The following is a 22615-nucleotide window of genomic DNA, read 5'->3' as shown; positions in this document are numbered from 1 at the left end:
AGAGCTGGGTATTGAACCTCAAGTATCAAAAAGCTGGTATTGAATATCTAGTAATGTTCACTCATTCTTTGACGAGATAGTTCCTGATTCAAACTAACATTTTGCCCGTTTTAGACTATTTTATTTAGATAAAGATGTCTCACTGATGTGTTTCTCTCACTGTGTAAAAGTATACACAGTATTTGGGTATTGCATGGTATGCACAGCCTCCCCTGATTCTTTGTCTGTCTCTTTGTGGGATTATAATCTCGTGATGGCAGATGGCCTGTCTGTAATCCACACACAGGCCAACCTACTCACATAATCCTTTCTCCCTTCTCCATCTCTTCATCCATATCTCCATCCTGGCATCTACCCATCAATGTTATAAATCAGATTCTTTGTTGTCTGATTTGTCTGTTCGTTTTGATCTCACTGAGAGTCTCTCCATCTTGAGATATCAGCATTGGGTTTACAATTTTAATTATCAGAGAAAAATCAGAGAAAAGCAGCAAACCATCACATTTGACAAGTTGGAAACACAGAATTTTTGGCATTCACAATATACTTAAAAAATAATCACAATGAATCACTTACTCAAAGATGTTTGAAGTTTCTATTAGAGTTCTGCATCTCTATTTTGCTCCTCTATCAACGCTCCCATTAAAGCAGTGGAACAGCTTTGCACAAGAATGTGACATCCTGATGCAATTAAATCACACATCTGTTTGAGTTTTTGATGTTTGTCTTTTTTGGAAAGGTACATACGCCTCCTGTTATCTCATCCTTCCTCTCTGGCTAGATCTCTCTATCTGATATTGATGTCTGCTGGGTGACGCTGCTTTTCCCGATAACACCACTCTTGGGTTTAATGACATGGAAGTGGATCGATGTGCTCCCTGCTCTGATCTCTCTGCTCAAACCCTGCACATCACTGGCTTTGCTTTGGCCTGCCGCATGGTGCCCAGCTGGAGCAGAGTGGAACGGTGCCAATCCTGCCACACTAACCTTGGATATAATTATCTGTGCATGACGTTGGCTTGTGATAAAGTTGTTTCCTTACACTGGAGGCTACTAACTGCGGTTCTTAAAAGAACTCTTAAGCGTATGCTGAGTTTACAGGCATACGGTAAATGAGGGGAAAAACAGTAAAGCTTAGTGAGAAATGGCAGAGGGCCGGAATAAAAAAGTGGCTGCTTAAGTCACTCACCGAGTACTTTATTGGGAACACCTGTGCAATCTAATGGAATCCAATATAACAGCTCTGCCATTGATTCTACTTTTACAAAGCTTATGTATTTTCAGTTTTTGTTGACATTGTCAGAAAGGTGATAAGTCTTCTAGGGGCGGTTGTGGCTCAGGAGGTAGAACGGTAGAGAGGTTATTTTTTTTTCAATGCCATGTCCATGCTTTGCTGGACTGACTAATTGTCTATTGACTATTGTCCATTCTGGGCTACTGTAGAAACATGGCGGTGCAACATGGCGGCCTATGTGGAAAGGGTCGCGCTCCCTATGTAGATATAAAGGGCTCATTCTAAGGTAACGAAAACACAATGATTCTTATCTTCAGGTGATTATACACTAATTAAAACATACTTATGAATATTATATTCCATTTATACCAAGTCCGTTCCGCTAGATACCACTAAATCTTACACACTGGTCCTTTAATTGACATCAGTATGATGTAAATGTGACAAATTTAGCCACTAGCAAATTTTATCTTTAGTCACTGGGTAGGTTTATGTTATACATTAAAAAAAACAAACCTAACAAGACTTACAAAAAGCAGACGATACAACATCAATGCACATGCAGCGATTGGTCAGGTATGAGGAAGTGCTCTTTTTTCATTTTTCACACATCTACTTTCTTCACTTTTTGTGTGCAGTGTAACACCATAAGTGCCTCTCATTTGTATGATTCATGGCATCTCTCCATTCTCTATGATGGCAGGCTTTTCAACCAGACTTAAGACTTTTGCCTGTAGATGTGATCAGACAACACTTTGTACAAACTAATTTGTCTCAAGCATACCCCAACCTTTAGTGGGGCTATAGATTTAATGAGTGAAAAAAATCAAAATGGAAGCCAAACCCTGAAGTAGTGAGTCAATGATTGTGTGCACTAGTCTTGACAGCTTCAGATGCACTAAAGCCTAATGCCTTCCATTTCTGAACACAAATCCGTGGTACTGATTTCTCTTTCTGATGCACATGTGCTCTCAGGCAGGCGCACGCATACACAGGAGCAAAAAGAAAAACATCTTTGATGTCCAACATCTGTGAGCCATGCTTTGATATAAGAAGCCACAGCAACCCCCTGTCTCTCCTCTATCACCATGGCAGCAGTCAGTCCAAAGACACCCCCCTGCTGACCTTCACACTGTTGTCAAGGTTACAATCTGAGTCACGGCACAGGTGGAGACTGAGAAAGCACCTCTTTATTCACAATATAACAGAAAACACTATCAAGAATGTATAGTGTGCAATCCCTGATTCTCAAATAACAAAAAAATAAGCAGCAAAAAACAGACAAACTCCAAAAACTGTGATTATTTAAGTGGCCTAAATCAACACAGATGACAAATATTATTTAGTGAAGACAAACAGGCAGGCAGACCACATTTTAGCCTCCCACACACTGGCCACATTATGAGATGTTCCTCTGGGCTGAGCTGGGTGGTGTTAAATATGAAAACTGATAGGAAAATGAACAAAAGTGAGGAAAAGAGAACACTAAACATAGCTGTATGCTGATTCTAATGGCGGGTTTCAACAGTAGCATGTCAATTACGCCTGCTTAGAGTAGGAGAAATTGCTATTATGCGTGTCACTTTTGCTGTGAGGGAGCGTTGTAGTGCACACTGAGCACTGGAGCATCTCCTCTCATCCCGCACATCAAAACAACACTCATGTCAGGCTCTGTGTATTTAACTCTGCTATGTGGATTTATTTATAGATGCAAACAGAAATAATGAATACTTAATCAAAAGTCACTGATCACCAAGTGAATAACATGGTGGTTCACTCTACTGTAACTAGTGGGATATAGAAAGAGCTGGAAATGATACTGTAGGTGGTAAATAATGCCCTGTGCCACTCCGTACAGCTCATGGAAAATACATGAATCTCAGTCATGCTGTGATGCCTCCTCCCTTTCTCTGACAAACAGCTTGCCCTCTCTCTTTTTTAGCCTCGTTGCCATCTACCCCTCCTTCCTCTCTCTCTCTGGCCTTTCAGTGTAACTACATTTGCTTTCTTTTCATTACTTTTCTTGATCGTCCTCCTCCTTCCCTCTCTTTCTCTCTGCCTCCTTCTCCCTCTCCCTCTCAGCGGGAAGAGGGGAGCTCAGATGCTTTTAGCGAGCTGACATTTTGTGCCAGTGTAAAAACACTGCATAGCAAAGCAGGTTGGCTCAGTGTGAGGGCCAGATTCTGGCGGTAATGAGCTCGCTCTGACAGGGAGGAACTGATGTGGAAGGCCAAGGAGTGCATGTGTGTGTGTGTGTGTGTGTGTGTGTTTCTGTGTGTGTGTATGTGTTTGTGTGTGCTCATTCTTATGATCAGCCACCAGAGGTTATTCTAACGAGGACTGTATGTCTGCCTTTGGTGGTGGAAAGACTGAACATGCTGTGACCACCAGGCTGTAGTAAGGTTTGTTTCATATTTTTAAATGTGCCACAACAAAACTGTGTAGCCTACCAACTGATTAAATGAGTAGCTGACCACCACAGACACAGTCTATTATGAAACAGGAGCTGTGACACACAGTGAATAATAAGCAGCTAAGACATAAAACAGATATGTTCATGTGCCTCTTGATGTCTTGACTGCAGATACAAAATGGGGGAAAGTAAGAGGTAAATGACAAAAAAGTAGAAAAAACTAACTTAGCTTAAAGTTGCAGTGCGTAGGATTTACTAGCATTTAGCAGTGAGGTTGCAGATTGCAACCAACTGAATACCCCTCCCCCTCCCCTTCCAAGCGTGTAGGAGAACCTACGGTGGCTGCGAAAAAACGCAAAAGGCACCAGCGTTTGGTTTGACCATTCTGGGCTAGAAACATAGTGGTGCAACATGGCGGGCTCCGTTGAAGAGGACCCGCTTCCTATGTAGATATAAAGGGCTCATTCTAAGCTAATGAAAACACGATTCTTATTTTCAGGTGATTATACACTAATTAAACATACTTATGAATATTATATTCCATTTCTGCAAAGTATGTTCTGCTAGATGCCACTAAATTCTACACACTGCACCTTTGAAGCTGAAATAATTAGTCAATTAATTAATTTATTAATAGTATATCAATCTGCAGAGACTTTTCATGCAAAAATGCCAAGCATTCTCTGGCTTCAGCTTCTCAAATGTGAGGATACGATGTTTTTCTCTGTGTTTTCTCAGTGTAAATTTATCATGTTTTGGTTTTGGACTGTCAGAAAAAAGAAAATGTTGTCATGGTGAAAAATTGTGGATTTTAGCACAGCAATATGAATCATAATGAAAATAATCATTAGTTGCAGCCCTAGATTAGTCATTTAGCTCGACAGAACAATGATCAGCAACTATTTTGATATCACTTTAAATTTTTTAGAAGAAAAAACGCCAAAAATTCCTTAGTTCCAGCTTCTCAACTGTGATGATTTGCCGCTTCTCTTTTTCTTATGTGATAGTTAACTGAATAGTTTGGGGGGTTTGGACTGTTATTAAGACAAAACAAGCAATATGAAGAAGTCATATTAGGCTTTAGGAAATTGTAATGGGTCTCAGGAGGGAAATTTAGTCATTTTCAGAGGAATATTGTAAATATTACTGACATTTTACAGGCTAAACATTTCATTAATTAAAGTTGCAGCCCTGCTTGAGTCTGATGGAATGATTATTCTTGTGTTATGGGTATGTGAGGAGATGAAAGTGCTCTGTGCTCAGTTCTCTACAGCAACAGATGAAGCTCTCAGCATGACCTGGCACCAAGTCTCTTTTTCTGTCTCTCTCTCTCACACACACGGTCACATGAAGGGCTTAGATAACACAAGAGTGAGAAACATAGAGACAAAAATACCATTGGTTGTTTACAGTCTGTGTGTGCGTGTGTGTGTGTAGATGTGATTTGCACATGGCTTGTCAGTATTTTTAGCCCCGGTATAAAGACACAAGTTCACAACCCATGTCTCTACCTCTCTCTCTCTCACACACACACACACACACACACACACACACACACACAAAAACACACACATGCTCTATAACTAGGAGCAGAGACGAACAGTGTTTCATGTTTCAACTCCACCCAAATGAATGATCATGTCCACACAGGCGCACACACACACGCACGCACGCACGCACGCGCGCGCACACACACACACACACACACACACACACACACACACACACACACACACACACACTCAGCACAAACACAGGCCTCTGCATGTGTGTCTGACTCAAGGCTTTATTAGACTCCAACTGCAGACATGAGAGGTGATGGATAGGAGTTTAAAATCCTTCACTACCTGGAAAACATAAAACCTTTCTCCGTGTTCTCAATTTTTCACTCTCCTTCTCTTTTTGTTACCCTCTTGAAATAAACCTTGTTTTTTCGCCTCCTTCTTACTTATAAAGTGTGTGCAAGTGTGTTGCTCTGTGGTGACTGTGCAGTATGAGGACTGACACGGAGCTATAACATTAGAGGCTGTCTCCTCACAGCTACATAAATCCCCATTTCCTCCACAGCACGCTCTGCCACTCACAGCCTGCACCCCCTCTTTGATAGTTTTCATAGGGTGGAGAGGGGGAGGCAGGCGGAGGGGAAAAAATGGTCTCCTGCTGTATTTTGGCTGTGTGAGAACATTAGACTATAATGCTTCCTGACAGCTTGAGGAAGAGGACAATTAGCAGGGAACAGGAGTGGGAATGGTAGTGAAGGACAGGAGATGTCTGGAAGAGAGAGGGAATAAGGAGGAGAAAAAGACGAAGGTGGAGATTCGCAACTGTGTAGTAAAATGAGTTGGAGACTTGGTATGAGTGTGTTCTGACATGCATGCCAGATTCGATATAACGCGTACACAATGAATCATGGGTGAATGAATAAGAGGAAGGGTGTGTTAGTGATAGTTTTTGTGTATCTTTCAGGATGATCATCCAGACTAACTGTAGTGGAATGTTTCACTGTAAGCTATCCCTACCTAAAATATTGTCATTTTATCTCCCATCAGAGCCGCACCTCCGTTTGGTTTACCCTAGGGCTGGGTATCTGTACTTGATACCTTCAAGTTATCGACCGAAATAACTGAGTACCAAGTAGTATTGAAACTTCTCCAGTCAAACCATACTTGCATTCGATCCTTTTTGTACCCAGATGTGGTAAAAAATGAGTATTTGTATGGTTTTGCTAGCAGTCAATCACTGCAAGCATTCTTCAATTTAATGTGACGTGTGATTGGCCCACTACCGCAGGAGCTACAACCCATACAGTCTGTGGTGATAATACTTCATTGTACAATTTTGTACAGTTTCAAAATGTATTTGTGTAAAAATAATTTGGATGGGGAGGAGTGATGGCATTTCACGCAATTGATTGCTTCCATTCATATTATGGGTATAGAACGAAGTAGAAAAAAAAGGTATTGAATGAAGTACTCTATTGGTATTGGTATCACTTTAAGGGTACTGGTATTGGTACTGGTATCATAATTTTTTAAACAATACTCAGCCCTAGTTTACCCACAACATGCTGGCTTGCCTTGGTGACATCATTCTGGATCATCAAACACACCTTCGACCCCAAGCAACTGGATGGGAAGCAATATTACTCATCATTACAAAGGTGTTCGTGCGTTTCTGTGTTTGTTTACAAGTTTAGAGGAGGAGTGGTTGTTATGCAACTGATCAAACTGTACTTTGACACCAGATAAGAGCAGTTTAGAGAGCACCACTACTGCTGAGGCAGAGATTTCAACTTATGCCCCTGCACTATTTCTATGACCTTTGTGTTTCCACTGGTTACAGTTTGTATGTTTCAACAATACATATATGGAGCTATTTCCCTATCTTTATTCAAGAGCGTGGTATATCAATTTGAGAGCATAATTTATTGATTTCACATTCAAATTTTGTAATATTGTCCCTCAAAACCCTGCCCTCGCACTCAAATAGCCTCTGTTTGCGCTTAGATGTGCTCTGTTTCTGCTCAAACTGTGTGCTTGCACTCAAATATAATGTTGCTTGCACAGATTTCCAGTGCTCCAGCTTCAGCTCTTCTCCTCGCACTCAGGCTGCTTCTGTGCGCTCGTGGAACTTCTGTTCTCAGATTGCTTCTTTGCTCTTGGATTTTTTGTGCAACAACCCTGTCAAAATCCCCCAACCAACAGAACACCAAGTTCAGTGTTGACCAATGAAATGACTCCTGCCTCCTTGTGGGCATGTTCGCTTTACTTCTTAGATTGTCCTATGGGCGGGTACTCTTTAACCAGGTTCATCCACTCCCGCCCCCCAGGGCTTTATTAAATGTACTTCCCTTGCTTTCTTTACGACTTTTGGAATAAAAGGACGGTTAATTTATACACAAGCACCTGTGATTTTTACTATAGTAGCTGCATACAGTATTATAGTAGCCACATAGCACAGCACCCGCCTGTTGGTGTGCTGGAGGAGAAAACGATGTCACCTTCATCATAAACGTTTCTATGGTTAAGCCCGTGTGAGAGTGGCAAGATGGTCGCTTGAACTTGAAAATTGAAGTAATAAGCGTAACACGGATCCACAGTTGTAGTTTTACTTCTTATTAGGACCCACAGTTGTAGTGTTCTCAGGCTGGTCAGCAGCTCCTCCATCCAGACTGCTGCTAGTGCAAAGCCACTGACACACTGTTAGCTTAGCCTGTTAGCACATGCTACAGCCGATGTTAGTGAGGAAAATAAGCAAAGCAGCTTGCAAGCCAATTAAATCTGTATCTACGAAGCTGTGTGAAAGTTAATCAGGGATCCTTTCTAAGAAATTGAACAAAACTAGCTGATGCATCATCGCAGACAGGCGATTCACTCAACACTCATCAGCTAATAAAACCGTCATAAAAACTGATTTTAATCCCACTGCTTTGGTTGTTAAACTGTCACATTCACACCAATATGAATTTGAATTATGGCCACAACATGGCGTTTTGGCTGCGGGTGTTTTGGCCACTGTGGCGCTGCACAGGACTGCTGCCGAAATGGTGAGCCAGAGTAAACTTTTGGAAAAACGCAACCCGATAAACCTGGTTCATCAGGTACTAGCTGCCCGTACGGGATGCTCTAAGAAGTAAAGCAAACATGCCCGCAAGGAGGCAGGGGTCATTTCATTGGTCAACACTAAACCTGGCCTTCTGTTGGTTGGGGGGATTTTGACAGGGTTGTTGCACAAAAAATCCAAACAAATGAAGTATAGCAGACAACCTGACTTGTCACACTGACTTCATTTTTTTCAACCACAGTTAATAATCACGGGGTTAACGCTAGGCTTCTCAGTGATGAATACTCTTCAACAACACTAGTATATATCTTTAAGTCCCTATATATCTTTAACACTCCAAGCAGACATGTTTGCATGTTGAAACAGAAACAGTGAGAGAGCTAACTGACTGTTCAGCCTTGTGAATCACTGATTTTACCCATTTAAGGTAGTTTGTTATTAAGTTCTGCCTCTGCCTTTTCCTTTTTTCTTCCATGAGCAAAAGACCATAGACTGACAACACCAGTGCAAAGCCAAGCTTTTACAGTGCCAGACGCAACTTCTTATTTGACATATTCTCAATTTGTATTTTGAGCATATAACAAGACCTGTTGACTAGTTTCCTACAATGTATGTACATGCTGGTGGTCAGTTGCCAGTCACTTGTAGTCTTTACAGTACGTTTAAATGCAACTTTAACAGAAGGCCTGAGGTGACATACAGTACCAGTCAAAGGTTTGGACCCACAAGTGTGTCCAAACGTTTGACTGGTACTGTAGGTGTTATGAGGCGACAGAAAATCATTAAACAGTGGGGCTTTCTCATCACTAATACTTATAGCCCGGTTTGGTGTGTCAGAGCTCTTACTGTATGAACTTTCTCTGCGGCTCAAGGTAAAAGAACATTCAAAACAGGTGTACAGCACAAAACTTTGCTTATTTAAAGCAGGATTCAAATACATGTGCACGGCATATTTGATGTTTTTCTTTCTTTGCCAGAAAGTCAGAAAAGAGAATGCTACCAAGCAGCAACCCACATGGTGAGAGAGTCCTGCCAGCATGAACCTGCTCTTTGTTAGAGGGTCAACAGAGATGCATGGACAGATGTGCAGCTGTCTGGCTCTTTATGTTTCCGTCGCTAAATATTTGACTTTTCTGTTACATATAAACTCAAAAGACAACATGTGACAGCAGAGGAATGTAGTGCCCTAGGCTATAATTACATGTGGAGGCTTTTGCAAAACAATTTATCTTACTCAAGTTTTGTCTCAGTTTAACAACAGCCACATCACATTACATGTAAAATTAAAAAGGGTTACTGAAACTGGACAGAAAGCACATTTCTAAAATTTTTTTTACAGATAATCATATTTTGCTATACCTGAGTTAAGTGCCCGACTTGCTGTGAGGAATCCAAGGTTAAGCTGAGATGAAAAATACTCCACTGATAAAAAAGGGAAAAACATCTACCAACACTGGCAGACTGTCAGAATACCACGAGAAGAAAAAGATATCCTCTGATTTAGTGACGTGAGTGTGTTCATGTGTGTCTGTGTGTGTGTGTGTGAAGACTAACAGGAGGAGTGCCTGACTCTGAAGCAGAGGCGGTGCAGTGTAAGGAGAGTGTGTGTGTGTGTGAGCTGTGGTGTGCAGAGGGCCGGGCATGTTTCAGCTGGTACCGGCACACACACGAGGAGCAATGGTTCAGCCTAAGGGGCTGAACCAGACACCGGAGCCTCAGAAGGCGCCGGAGCCTCAGAAGGCACTCTCCACACCTGGTTAAAGCCCTCTGTTGCCTCCTCCCACTTCCTACCCATGTATACGTTGACGATCTACTCCTCCAAATTCCCTCCCTTTTTGGCATTCAATCAAACACAACTCTGACCCCACATACCTCCTCTCACCTTCCTCCTCCTCTTTTTGATCCCAGCTATCATTCTCTATGCCCGGAGGTTTCGCTACTCTCCTGAATTCAGATCTCACTGCTTTGTTTTTCCCAGTCAGGACCCAAGTCCACTGTGACTTCTTTACACTCATTGTTATTTATATCCACTATCCACTTCTCAAACCCTACAATTTCTTCCTTCTCTCCTACCTTTGCTCTCTCTCCCTCTACGTGGCAACGTCTGAGTACTGAGCGAAGGTAATAGTTAGTGGAGGGTGCGTAAAGTTCAACTGCTGAACTCGTACATAATCACAGAGCAGAGAGTGGAGAGAAACAGAGAAACCTCTCTCCGCCTTTGCTCTTTTTCTCCAACTTCTCTCTGCATTTTTTTTTCTTATCCCTTTATTTTCCACAGCCCTTGAGTGCTTTTCTGGGGCAGTGTCCACACTTCTACCATTTGGTTTGGCTCTTGGCCTTTTTTACTGTTCATATGGTGTGCTTAAGAGACGCTTTCCTATTAAGTAGATACTTGTCGACCTGACAGCTGAAAAAAAGGTAAATTGTCACATCTGCTCTAACAGCACAGATAAACATTTAGAAGTTGTCCAACTTTTTAAAAGGTGGATAAACATATACATCTCACATGTAAGAGAAATCAGTATAATAGTAGAGAATTTCTAATCATATTAGGTCAAAAAATCCCATTCAAATGCGCCAGATGGAAATAAATAGATCCAGTCATAATCTGGAAGCCCTTAAACATTGACAACACTTGAGTAAATTGTCATGCAGTGTGAAATGGTGGGATTTCTGCAGACAATATGTAGTAAGCGTTGCCAGGTGTTTCACTGGTTTAGGGGCAATATACTTAATGTTTGTACTGTAGATATGAATATATATGTATATATATATAATATGGATTTCACAGATGTCTTGAGGCATTAGTGAGCCAATGTGTGAGCCCGCACCTGAGTGAGGAGTATTTGAGTCAACTGGCTGTTTACAAATTTCCTTGTATGTGTGTGTGTGTGTGACAGAGAGAGAGAGAGAGAGAGAGAGAGAGAGAGAGAGAGAGAGAGAGAGAGAGAGAGAGAGAGAGAGAGAGAGAGAGAGAGAGAGAGAGAGAGAGACAGACAGAGACAGACAGAGAGAGAGAGAGAGAGAGAAAGCTTGTCTCTTTAAAGTGGGAGTGGTGCTGCAAGTCTCAGCACAGGCCCTATCTTGATAACCTCAGTTTACCCATGGGGTGTTTTTAAATTGTGTCTGGGTGTGTGCACTCTGAGATTCAAAAAAGTAGCCTTCAGGCATGGATATTTTCTAAATACTTTTTTCAGTATGCACCTTGGAAATCATACAGGTAAACTTCTGAGCTGTGAGCGAACCCCCCCCTTCTTGGCCTCCTTTACCTCAAGACCTCGAAACAATAATATCATTGTTTACCTTTCAGGGCTGCAGAGCTTAATGAAGGGTTAGGGGAAGTGTTACCCCTGTCCCTGTGGGCCCCTCTCTGCCACGCGCCTCCAGAGTTCATTAGAAACAAATTACAATCCCGTCACCATGCCCCTCATCCTCATGAATCCTCCTGACCCAACACCCTCAGCCTGCAGGCAGATGTTTAGATTATAGCAGCCAGAAACCACACCCTAACTAAACACACCTGCACCACTATGACTACTGTACTTCATTCATACAAAACTGGGCCACCGGGATAAAACACAATGCAAAATGCAGTACCATACAGTACCATTACTCTAAATGTAGACCTGCAGTGCAGGGTCACTGAACAGTGGAAAAACATTACCTCTACCAAGAGTGTTTTAAAAAATTTAAGGATGTAAATGAAGCCAATTTAACTTTTCAAAGACCTCCAGACTCTCCTATACTGTAACTCAGACAGGGGATTGTTGCCATGAAGATATGGACAGGACAACCAGTGTGCAGGAAAAGGTCTTGACATTAGTGTCTGTGTATCCTGTCAGATGCAGTGAATGTGCCTAGTGTATCACTGATTTTAATTAATCGTATTAAAAAAAAAAAAAAAATCTTAAGCACAATAAAAAGTGTGTGTGAGCCAAACCAGTCTCCAGGCACTTAGAGACCGGTACTGATTATAAGCCTAGAGCTTCACTGTGTCCCTTTGTTCAGAAAGCACAGATGCTTTTGAAGCTCTAGTGAAGCATGAATATCTGTCCCGCTGGACCCCAGCAAGATCCCAGACAGACAGACCCCTCCATACATGAACACACGCACCGTCTCACTGGTGGGTCCCGCCTGTGTGGATGCCTAAATATTTAACAACATTTTAAAAGCACCAGCCCCCCCTTTCCCTCTAGGGTGTCTGCTAAGTCCTGCAAATGTGAGAATGAAGACTTTCAGATGCCCCCTGGCATAGAGGAGAAGGGGAACATCCATCAATACACTATCTATACCTTATCCTTTGCAGGGTCACAGAGGGCTGGAGCTTTTCCCAGCAGTGTTTCAGCTCCTAAATTGCCACTTGACTGCTTTTGTGCTTTTGTATTAACAGGTTAGAAAGGGGGTCAATACTAGCACTGTCCTCTTTTACTGTAGGGGGGAGGCTCAGAAATGGAATGCAGGAAACCAAAAGGTCAAATTACTAATCGGGAGTTCAGTAACGGACTGTATTGATGTGATCCATATGACATAGATGATTTTGAGAGTGGGATTGTCCTGGGTATGAGCGTGTGTCTCTGGTCTTCTCTGGTATATCTCTTCAGCTCCCTGCTCAGGTGGGATTACACGGCTAATTCCAATTTCTTATCTACACAGGACCATCGAAATCTGAGGCCTGTCTGGGTTTTCCTTGTAATGGGAGAGACAGCTGGAAGTCTATCTCTATCTGCCACACAGGGCCAAGTCTATAGCTTCATGCACAAACATAGCAGTGACCAAGAATGTCTCTACAGTGAGAGAGGCATGTGTGTGAATTTATGTGTGTGCATATGTGTTGTAAGAAGATAGTGGCTCCATGTGGAGACAGAGGTTCTCTTTCAAGGGATTTTCCTCCACCCAGGTCAATTATATCACAGACCACTGCCTATGGAGAGAGACCAGACTTTCCCCAGACTAAAGCATACCAGGAGGTGACCTTCCCGTTTAAGACGGACAGCAGGTAATGAACATTGACACAAACACACAAGCCATGTGACCCTGAACTGCCTGATCCCAACGATACCATCTTCTTGTCCTTTCCTCCCTTTTTCCTTCCTCTCATCCCCCACTTCTCCCGCTGCATTCCTGACATGCCTCAGGGAGACAGAGGGGGCCTCCAGGACAGACAAACAAAGACACACAACACACACAACACACTCACAATGGCACTGGCTGCAGCCATTGTCTGTGTGCACTGAGGAAAAGGTTTTGGTGCTCGCATACCAAAAGGAACACCAATTCCCTTCTTTCAAACACACTCACCCTTGCTCAGTTTTACTCAGTGACATAAGTAACTACACTAAAACTGCGGTTGCTGTAAACAATTTTCTCCTGCTCCTCCCTAAACAGATTTAAAGCTACACCATTTTGGACCCACAGACTAACATAAAACTGCTTTTGATTGTGATTAAAACTGAGTGATGTCATGAGATTGCAAGTAAATCAGAAAAGCCTTTAGTGGAGCTGCTGGTGAGGCATGAACGGCCTGTGGCTGCTCTCTGCAGAGTGTCAATGCAACACTGACCTCTTCTGGTAGAAATACCACATGGCCACAAAAAGGAACAGCTTTTTCAAAAAATAGGTTACACTGGCACAAGTCTCTAAGGTCAGCCATGAGCCTTTGCAGTAGTTTTCTATCCACAGTAATCAAATAATAACGGTGATGTGCTATTTAAACTCAGACTAATAACAATATGACAGTCACATTTCTGGGAGTCCAGTTTTTCCAGATTACCTGCACAGTTTAACTTTTTCTTACTGTTGATGTCTGTTTGCATCTGCAGTGAGATGCACTGAATTCCTTTTTCCTTGCTGCCCCCTGCAGCCTCCACTTCCCTCCAGCTGTGTAGCCCAGACTTCCATGATGGTCAGGTTAATAGCTGGGCCACATAGCTTAGCGCTACATTAGCCGACTAATCCCTCTTCCTTACTCCAGCTAACCTGACCTCATACTTTCCAGGGTCCATCTGACACGGATAACTGCTGGATTACAGCAGCCCACCAGAGCATGGGAAAAATAAGAAAAAATATGTGTGGGATAACCTTTGACACACATAAGCAGAAAATCTTAAAAGACCAACAGCAACACACTGAAACATGTAAAATCCTTGCACACTCACTGAGGTGTAGTTGGTCTTGCCCATGTTGTGGTTCTGGTTGTGGTTGAGGTTCTGGTTCTCCTGCTCTCGGCACTGCAGCCCCGCCAGGTGCCTCTCCAGGGCTGCCCAGTCCATGGTGGGCAGAGGCTCCTCCTCTACACCCTCCTCCTCTCTGTATCCCCCCATCCGTCCCCCAGTCCCTCCACTGCCTCCTCCACTGCCACCTCCGCCACTGCTGCGGCTCCCCCTGCCTTGACTGGAGCTGCGGTGTCTGGGCTTGGGAGTCCCTGTGCCCCCCTGTGGTGTACCGGGGGAGTGGAGCTGGTTGCTCCTGGGCAAAATCAGATTGCCATTCTGTTTCAGTTCCTCAGGGACAGCTGCGGCTGAAGTGGCAGTGCGTCCGCTGGGGGCCGGGAGGGGTGGGACGGCCTTCACATCCTGTAATTCTTCTGCGAGGCTGCGGCTGTTCACTGTCTTCCTGTGGCCTCCGCCAACCCTGTCAACCCCCATGACGCCTCCTCTGCCTTCCTCCTGACCAGGAGGCTGTGGAGAGGTGTAGTCCTCTCCATACTCGCTCTCCCACTCCTCTATCACCTTTTTCTTATACTCTTGGTAGTCCTCGTCCTCCTCATAGTCCTCTAAAGTGACCAGGTCCAAAGAGGGGGAGGATTTGTAGTCCTCCAAAGTAGCCAGGTCAAGAGAAGGGGAGCAAGGTGTAACCTTGTTGGAGTTGGACTCTGAGCTGGAGCGACTGGATGCATCACTCCCCAGGTCCATGCCATCCTCCCGGTAATCCTGCAATGACAGAGGTGAAGACAGATAGAATTAGACTGAGGACAGGAGAGAGGAACACATATAAGTACAAGAGTTCAAACGAGACATAAGAAAGGGGAGGAGGAGAGATGAGGAAAATGTATTATTGAGAAAAAGATTATTTAGGGAAGTGTGTTCATTTTGATTAGTCACACCAGTATTGTGGTTTGAGACCGGCAACCACAAAGCACTTCCTGTCCTGCAGGAACTTCCTTTCTACAAGAATTTTGCAGGCACTGTCTCTCTTGGACTTGTTTTCTGGTCTTCTCCCCGGCAATAAGCAGTGCTCCAAAAATTCTCAATCTTGCTAGACTTTGCTGATAATCTGATAATCTCTTTTCTTTTCCTGTATTGGCAAATATTAACATGTATGTGTGTGGTCTTGCGCAACACTTGACACACATAGTGAAGGTGGAGTCTATGTGGCTGGATGTGTCAGAATAATATCCCACCACCCACTGCTACATCTGCACAGCACCACAGGGACAAAACAGGGTGTTATGAGGGCTGAGAGTGAGTGACACTGACATGTCACTACACAAAACACCAAACGGTGACACGGACAGATGAGTCCAGAGTGACTGTGTCGCTCCCGCAGAGCTCCAATCACCGCCTGACTGATTAGTTCACACCTAATGAAAACGTCCGTGTTGTTTACAACCCTCCACAAATATCCCCCTGACCTGAGCCTTCTCTTGCAGAGTTATCAGTCTTTTCTCCACAGGAGCACATTATCATAGCGCCTCACACCACTTTTAAAAGTTAATGAAAAGCAAGGAGCAGCAAAATTTCTCTCAGGGCAGACAAGACAAATTAATGACAGATTGCTGCGTGATCCACATTATGAGTTGCTCTAAAAAAGAAATTAATTATGAACATTGCTGATTGCTGGTTAACACTACAAGGGCTCAAAGTAGTTTTGCCTCTTATAAAAGATTCAAGGGAAAAGCTACAATAAATATATATATATATACACATTCAAATTAAGCTTTCCTGTAGACCACACCTGTGCAGACACTGGCTGTTGACGTCAGAGGACAGTGCAGAAAATATCTACGATGGGCGAAGCGATGTGACTCAGCATCTTGGAGACTAGATACACAAATTTGCTGATGCAGTGTAGAGACATAACTTACACTGTGCTAAGGAACTTACATTTCTCCATGAAATGCTAACAGGTCGGAGAGAACAGAAGTGGAGCTGCTGCAGGGATGAGGATGGCACTGGCAGCACAAATACAAGCACAAAAAGCCACATTTTGCTCTGACTAAATGGCGAGGCATCATTACATAGTCAAAACAGTGTTATTAGAAGAGCATTGGGAACATATTATATGCCACTGGCGTGTTGGGACCTCCAAGAGTTCCAGAGGGAGAGTTTTATTATTTTAAGTATTATTTTACCCACTGATGAATTAGCCCACTGCAAGAATGTATGATTACAGTTTTGCTTGTTATCCCTCTGTCTAGACAATAATGAAATGACATTTAAAACCACCCTATATTCAGCTCCTTGGGATCATTTCCAACAATCTATGAGTCCTTGACATGAAAAACTCCAGGAGCCCCTGTGGGTTTACAACTAAAGGGGGAGGACTTATTACCAGCCTACTTATGGCCTAACACTCTGAAATCGCTTAGACCTGGTGTTTTACAGCAAAAAGGCTTCGGTCACGATTATGTGAATTTATCACAAGAAATAATTTGGCTATAAAATGTAGCACGGGTCCTCCTATTTCACCATACAATGTATCAATTTAGCAGCACATCGGAAAACAACCTTACCGACGTGCTCATCAAACGCGCTGGATCACTACGCGGTCACCAGTCCCTCTGGTGTGTGAGCCAGCCTGTCATATTGGCTCGGTCACCCTTAATTACTGAAAAAAGAAAACATAAAAACCGGCTTCAAGAACCGGGTGGGTTTTCCTTTCCAAAAGTGGGAAGATCGCTAAGTAGAAAAAGAGTATCCAAAACGATCGCGTTTCAAATCTCGGTCACCGATCCTCTCTGGAAGTACGTGGTATCCCGATGTGTGCAGCCTCCAAGCAGCGTCTGGTATCCAAATATTATCACGACAATACATGATGGTCACATGAGCCCGATTAGAATAATGTAATCATTTAAAGTGTGTGTTTATGACAGACAGAGGGAGAGAGAGAGAGAGACAGAGAGAGACAGAGAGAAAGGAAGGCGCTGGAAGACGGCCCGGCAGGCGGTAAAGCTGATCCGCTGTGGGATTAACCGAAGCGCAGCATACAGGCTGGATTTGGCCAACAAAATACATGCAAATTGACAGCTGCACCGTTCCCCACCCCGCAGCCGGGCGGGTGCTTGAGGGGGGCGTTTAATTTACGTCAAAGACTACCCTCACAACTCTGCCCGTCGTTTGGTAGAGATGGTTCGCAAAGGGGCATCATCGCATACGCCCAGTCTTTGCATGCATCGAGCGCACTCCAAGTGGCATTTCTGCACGCGTGACAGTTGCATGATTACATCTGGCTACATATAGGCTATTATTTATCACGGGTGGAGGAGGAGGAGGAGGGGGGGATGGATTGAGAAGACACATTTTATTCTGATTATAAACGTAAACATAGTGCGCGTGCGTTTCTTCAATTTGCAGAGTCATTCATAGGCTACTCAAATGATGTCATGTTCCCAAAAAAGTCCCAGGAGGAACCTGATATCCCCCCGGCAACAGCGGTGACAGAAACGCCCAGCATCACACTATCACACGGCGGGTGACACCCACTACAGCTGCGACCAGGCTGACCCCCACTCGATTCACTATTATCGGTCAAAATTAAAGTCACCGCCTGCCTGGATAAAAAAAAAAAAAAAACCTGTCCCCGAGAGACGTGCTAAAAGTAGCCTGGATGCAACATCTGTGCCGTTTAAACGAGGCTATACTCACTGTCATCATCTTTGTAGCTTCCCCGCCGCGTCTCAAGACATGGTAAAGTGTAAATCCCAGCTGTTAGGCAACGGTGATGGTGCTGACTTGTTTCACAGCAGCTTTATTTTAAGGGCGGGTGGCGGGGCTGATGGCTTCGCCGGAGAAATGACAGAGAGCCGGTGGATAATTCAGTACAGTCATCGCTCTGAGTGTGTAGTCTGTCCACCGAGGAGCCAACCGGAGTCTCTGAGTCCTGATGGAAAAAAAATAATAACGTGGATGCCTTAAAATCCCTTCAGGTTAACGCCGCTTCTCTGCTCTCCTCCCCGGCACACAGAGAGATGCCCAACCAAGCAGTTCAGCCTGCGCTCTCTCGCTCCCACGTCAGCTGGAAAATAAATTGCTCTGAGTTAAGTGCGTCCCCTTATATTGTGGGCTTGCGCACGTTTCAGAGCTCACACCCAACCAGGCGGCCTTTATAACTCAGTCATTAGACAGAAGCATGACTTAAAATTATAAGCGCAAAACAAGCTCCGGCTCCAATGCCTGGCACAGGTTTTCTGTTTGTTGCAGCTCCTGTAAAGCCGGCTCTCTGTCGCAGCCTGCATCTCCGAGGAGAGGAGAAAGTGACGACGACAAAACACAACTAAAGCCCAACCTTCTGCACCCACTGACCTTGCAAATGGCAGTAAGAGAGAGAGAGAGAGAGAGAAAGGAGAGAGAGAAAGAGAGAGAGAGAGAAAGAGAGAGAAAGAGAGAGAGAGAGAGAGAGAGAGAGAGGGGGGGGGGGGGCTATTTAAGTGAATTATTAATCATATAGGCTACTTCTGGTGTTCTGAATTTAGAATATTTCTAGACCCATTTTCGAGCTATCACATATTTAGAACCGCAGGGATCCCAAGGACCCTTCTGCTGTTATATCTACTATTCGGCTTTACAATTTTAAAGCAAAGACTGTCATGTCTCTCTTACACTGAATTACCAGTCTATTGGCACACCTGTACAATGTAATGTAATCCATTGCAACATCCCTGCAAAAAATCCTGCATTCGTGAAGCTTATAATATTCAGTTTGAGTCGAGACTGTGTCACACAGGGGTGGATTCAACTGCTCTGTTCTAAAAGGCTTAACATCAATTCTTTTTATTGTAAAATTTTATTTATATTATTTGTGATCACCTGACTTTGGTGGGAATTGTATTTCTCTTACTTTGTATAGGTTGTATTTTCTCTTACCTTCTATTTTTTGATTGTTATGCACCACACCAAGATAAATTCCTTGTGGGTGCAAACCTACCTGGCAATAAATCTGTTTCTGATTCTGATTCAGGTGTTTCTACTGTTTTCTAATGTTTTAGTACACCCTTTTGTGAGGTGAAATAATACTAGAAACATCTCCCAGTGCAACAACATCACTAACTACAGCTTGAAGGATGACTCAGTGACACAGTGTCAGCAAAAAACGGAACATTATCACCTTCAGAGAGACAAGTTTTAATAGAGTGGAAAAATTGCAGTAAAGCTTAAAACATTAGCTGATACATCAATTAGTCATTAGACAGGAAAGTAATCATCAACTGTTTGACAGTTGTAATCCTTTCAGTCATTCTTCAGGCAAAAATGCCAAAAATGAGCTGGTTCCAGACTCTCCAGACTGTGATTGCAAATGGAAAATCTTCGGGTGTAGGCTGGTTGGACAAAAAAGACATTTGAAGACGTCGCCTTGGGCTCTGAGAGTTTGTGAGAAATTTGACATTTCATAGACTTGACGATTATAGTAACAGATTCATCAATAATGAATAGAATCATTAGTTGCAGCCGTAAATTGAAGTTGATGGTGATAAACTCATAACTGTTTATTATTCATAACTGTAAATCCGATGGCACCAGATGTCAGTGTTGTTTTGGTGTTCTCTACTAGTGTCATTACTTTTATTCTATCTTACATTAGGATAAAAGCACTGTAGTAGACATAAGTTAACACGCACATGCACCCATGCAGAAACACATGCAGATGGCAGCTGCAGGGTCACAGCTGAAGAGGGTTGTAACACCAACATGGTATGATATCTTCATGTTGCATTCTGTTTCCTTGTGCAACAGCTGGTAATTTACATATTCCGAAATTGATATCAAGATAAATGTCAGTGATGAACCAATCTCATCAACAGCAGGAGTAAAACGCACTCCAAAGCATTTGTATAACAAGTGTTATGATTAGGAATTGGATAGTTGTCTCTTGAGTGTGTAAAGCCAAACATTTGGAAAATACAAAAGAGCCGTGTTGTCTTCCAGTGATGATGTTGGGAACCTCTCGGTGAGTCACTCTGCTTCCACAACTTCCTCTGCTCTGCTCTGCACGGCCGGCTGGGCGCAGCCTAGATTTGTAGTTGTTTGAAGAATGGGAGCTGTCTTCAGATATGGCGCGTTGAATATATAATAGCAGCACAAAGGAGTTCATCCATGTAATAACAGAGCAGTACTTCAAAGACCCTTGGCTGAGCCTTTCCTTACTCTACAGTACGGACAGCACTAGTGGGGATCTCCCCAAAGAGGAGCCAGCAGGAGTCCAGCCTATTGCTACCACTCCATTCCCCACCACTGCTTTCAACTCTCTTATCAGCTCTTCCTCTCCTCCCCTCTGCTTTTCCTCCCCAATTCCCAAAACATTAATCGGTCATAGTGAAGTAAAGTGAAGAGTTGTAGAGTTAACTGAATGCCTTTAAGGAGGATAAGGCACTTTTGAGGGGTTTTATCTTGGAGAGAATGTGAAGACTAAGAGTTCATATGTTCACCAGGCAATTAACTTATCATTAACTTGTCAACAGGAGGACAATATTGTTTAGGTCACTACATGCACACACACACAGTTTGCTTTCTTTGAAGTTTCCATTTCCCTATAGCGTCAAAGCCTCTAAAAACAGTTGACATGGCATCCTTCCCCTCAGCGAATTGTTTCACAAAACAATAAAAGCAGCAACAAGCTTGGTGTCAAAAGGGCAGGATGAAGTTGTCCATGTGACACATCAAAGCTCTCTGTTCCATGTCTTCATCACACCTGGAAGAAGGAGATGACTTTTACTGTACTTTTGATTGAGGAGGTGGTCAAAGAAAGTTCACTGCTCAACATGATGTGCAGCTCCACTTCAGGCACCTCGGATCAATCACTCCCCCCTGTTTTGTTTTGTTTTTTTCCTCCACTCTACCAAGAAGCAGAGGTGTGGTGTCTGTCAAACTGCCATTCATTGGGATTTACCGATCACTGAGGGGGCTGAATCGTGGAAAAACAACCCGGTCTAGATCTACAGTATCTGGGAAAGCTTTGCTCTATCTGCCTGCCTAACAGTCCATCCACAGCAACTATCTGGCAGAAATCACCGAAGGCCCATTACTGACAGAGAGATAAGGCCAGAGAAAAGAATGCCCCTCAGATAATACTGAAAAGTCAGGGAACATCTTCCTCTGCTTATATCTGTCTCGCAGGCGTTTAAAAAACAGGGAGCTCCTGACAGTCGGTGAGAAATTGAAACTGTCTCTGCCTTGTCAGGAACTCACCAACTCTAACGGAGAGACACTGAAAGTGACCTTGGAGGATTTCTCTCCCTCTCTCTGTTCCTCTGTTTCTCTCCGTCTCTCACCTTGAAATAAAGCTCGGGTGGAACCAGACGACAGAAAATGAAGCGTCAGAAACATGACTGTGGTACAAGGCCTGACCTGCAGATGGGAAATGTCCTGCTTGGTTATGAGAGACACGGAGCCAAGAGAGGCCAGTCAATAGACTCAAGACTCACCTCTCTCTCTACATGTCAAGTCTTTTTAGATAAAGAAGACCCAATCTTGGCTGTCATGAAAGAAACCAACATACTTTTACCACTTAAAGACTCGTTATTGCCTCTAAACATACTTCTTACTATCTATCACCTAATGCCAAGAACAGTCCTACAGTATGTAATTGGCTTTAAGTGATGCCTGCATGTAAAAGTAAATGGAAAATTGTTGACATTTACCAAATCATCACTTCCTGAGAAAGAGAGGGCTTTCTGTGTCCCACATGTTCAATCTTGTGTGCATAAGGATTTTGCTAACATACTAGAAAACCTGGCTAAGTTTTCCTGACAACCGTGGTCTTATATAATTTAATGTGCTCAGCATATAAGCCAATTCGAAGAGGTAATTTAGCCACATTGTACCACAGAACTCATTTTACTTTAACTAATGCTTACATTAAAGCTTGATTTATGGATGTGCATTATTCCGTACCAGTGGTGGCTACATGCGTAGGCGCTGTACCTACGCTGTAACTGAAACGTGCCTCTGCAGAAATGCAATTATATGTCAAGGCTATGGAGGCGATGGAGATACCAAGTGGGAACCACAAGAACTGTCTGCATGTGCTGACTGATGCCAGTGGAGATTGTTCAGAGTGCAGACAACATGAACAAAGCTGAAGAAAGACTTTTTCAGCAGCAGCACACATCTAGCAAAGTCAATTCCAGTGCAAACTTTCTGCTCACCGCAATGGGAGAAGCCTACTAAGTCACGAGACAAGACCAAATTGAA

General features: G+C 43.4%; 1 protein-coding gene across 4 annotated transcripts in view; it reads right to left on the bottom strand.

Moving 5' to 3' along the window:
• The window catches only part of schip1 (schwannomin interacting protein 1), a 216788-nt gene that overhangs the window by 26014 nt on the left and 168159 nt on the right, over nt 1–22615 (bottom strand). For 2 of the 4 annotated variants that reach the window (XM_044353456.1, XM_044353457.1), the window contains exon 9: nt 14366–15139. In XM_044353456.1, the coding sequence (XP_044209391.1) occupies nt 14366–15139 (774 nt within the window). Of the gene's footprint in view, nt 1–14365; nt 15140–16941; nt 17401–18073; nt 18649–22615 lie in introns of those variants that run through there. The other 2 variants (XM_044353459.1, XM_044353458.1) reach the window with 2 other exon arrangements.

Source organism: Thunnus albacares, chromosome 6, assembly GCF_914725855.1.
Source record: "Thunnus albacares chromosome 6, fThuAlb1.1, whole genome shotgun sequence".
In the NCBI taxonomy this organism is placed as follows: Eukaryota; Metazoa; Chordata; class Actinopteri; order Scombriformes; family Scombridae; genus Thunnus; species Thunnus albacares.
Note: the sequence above shows the minus strand (reverse complement) of the source record. Positions and strands in the feature narration are given on the sequence as shown.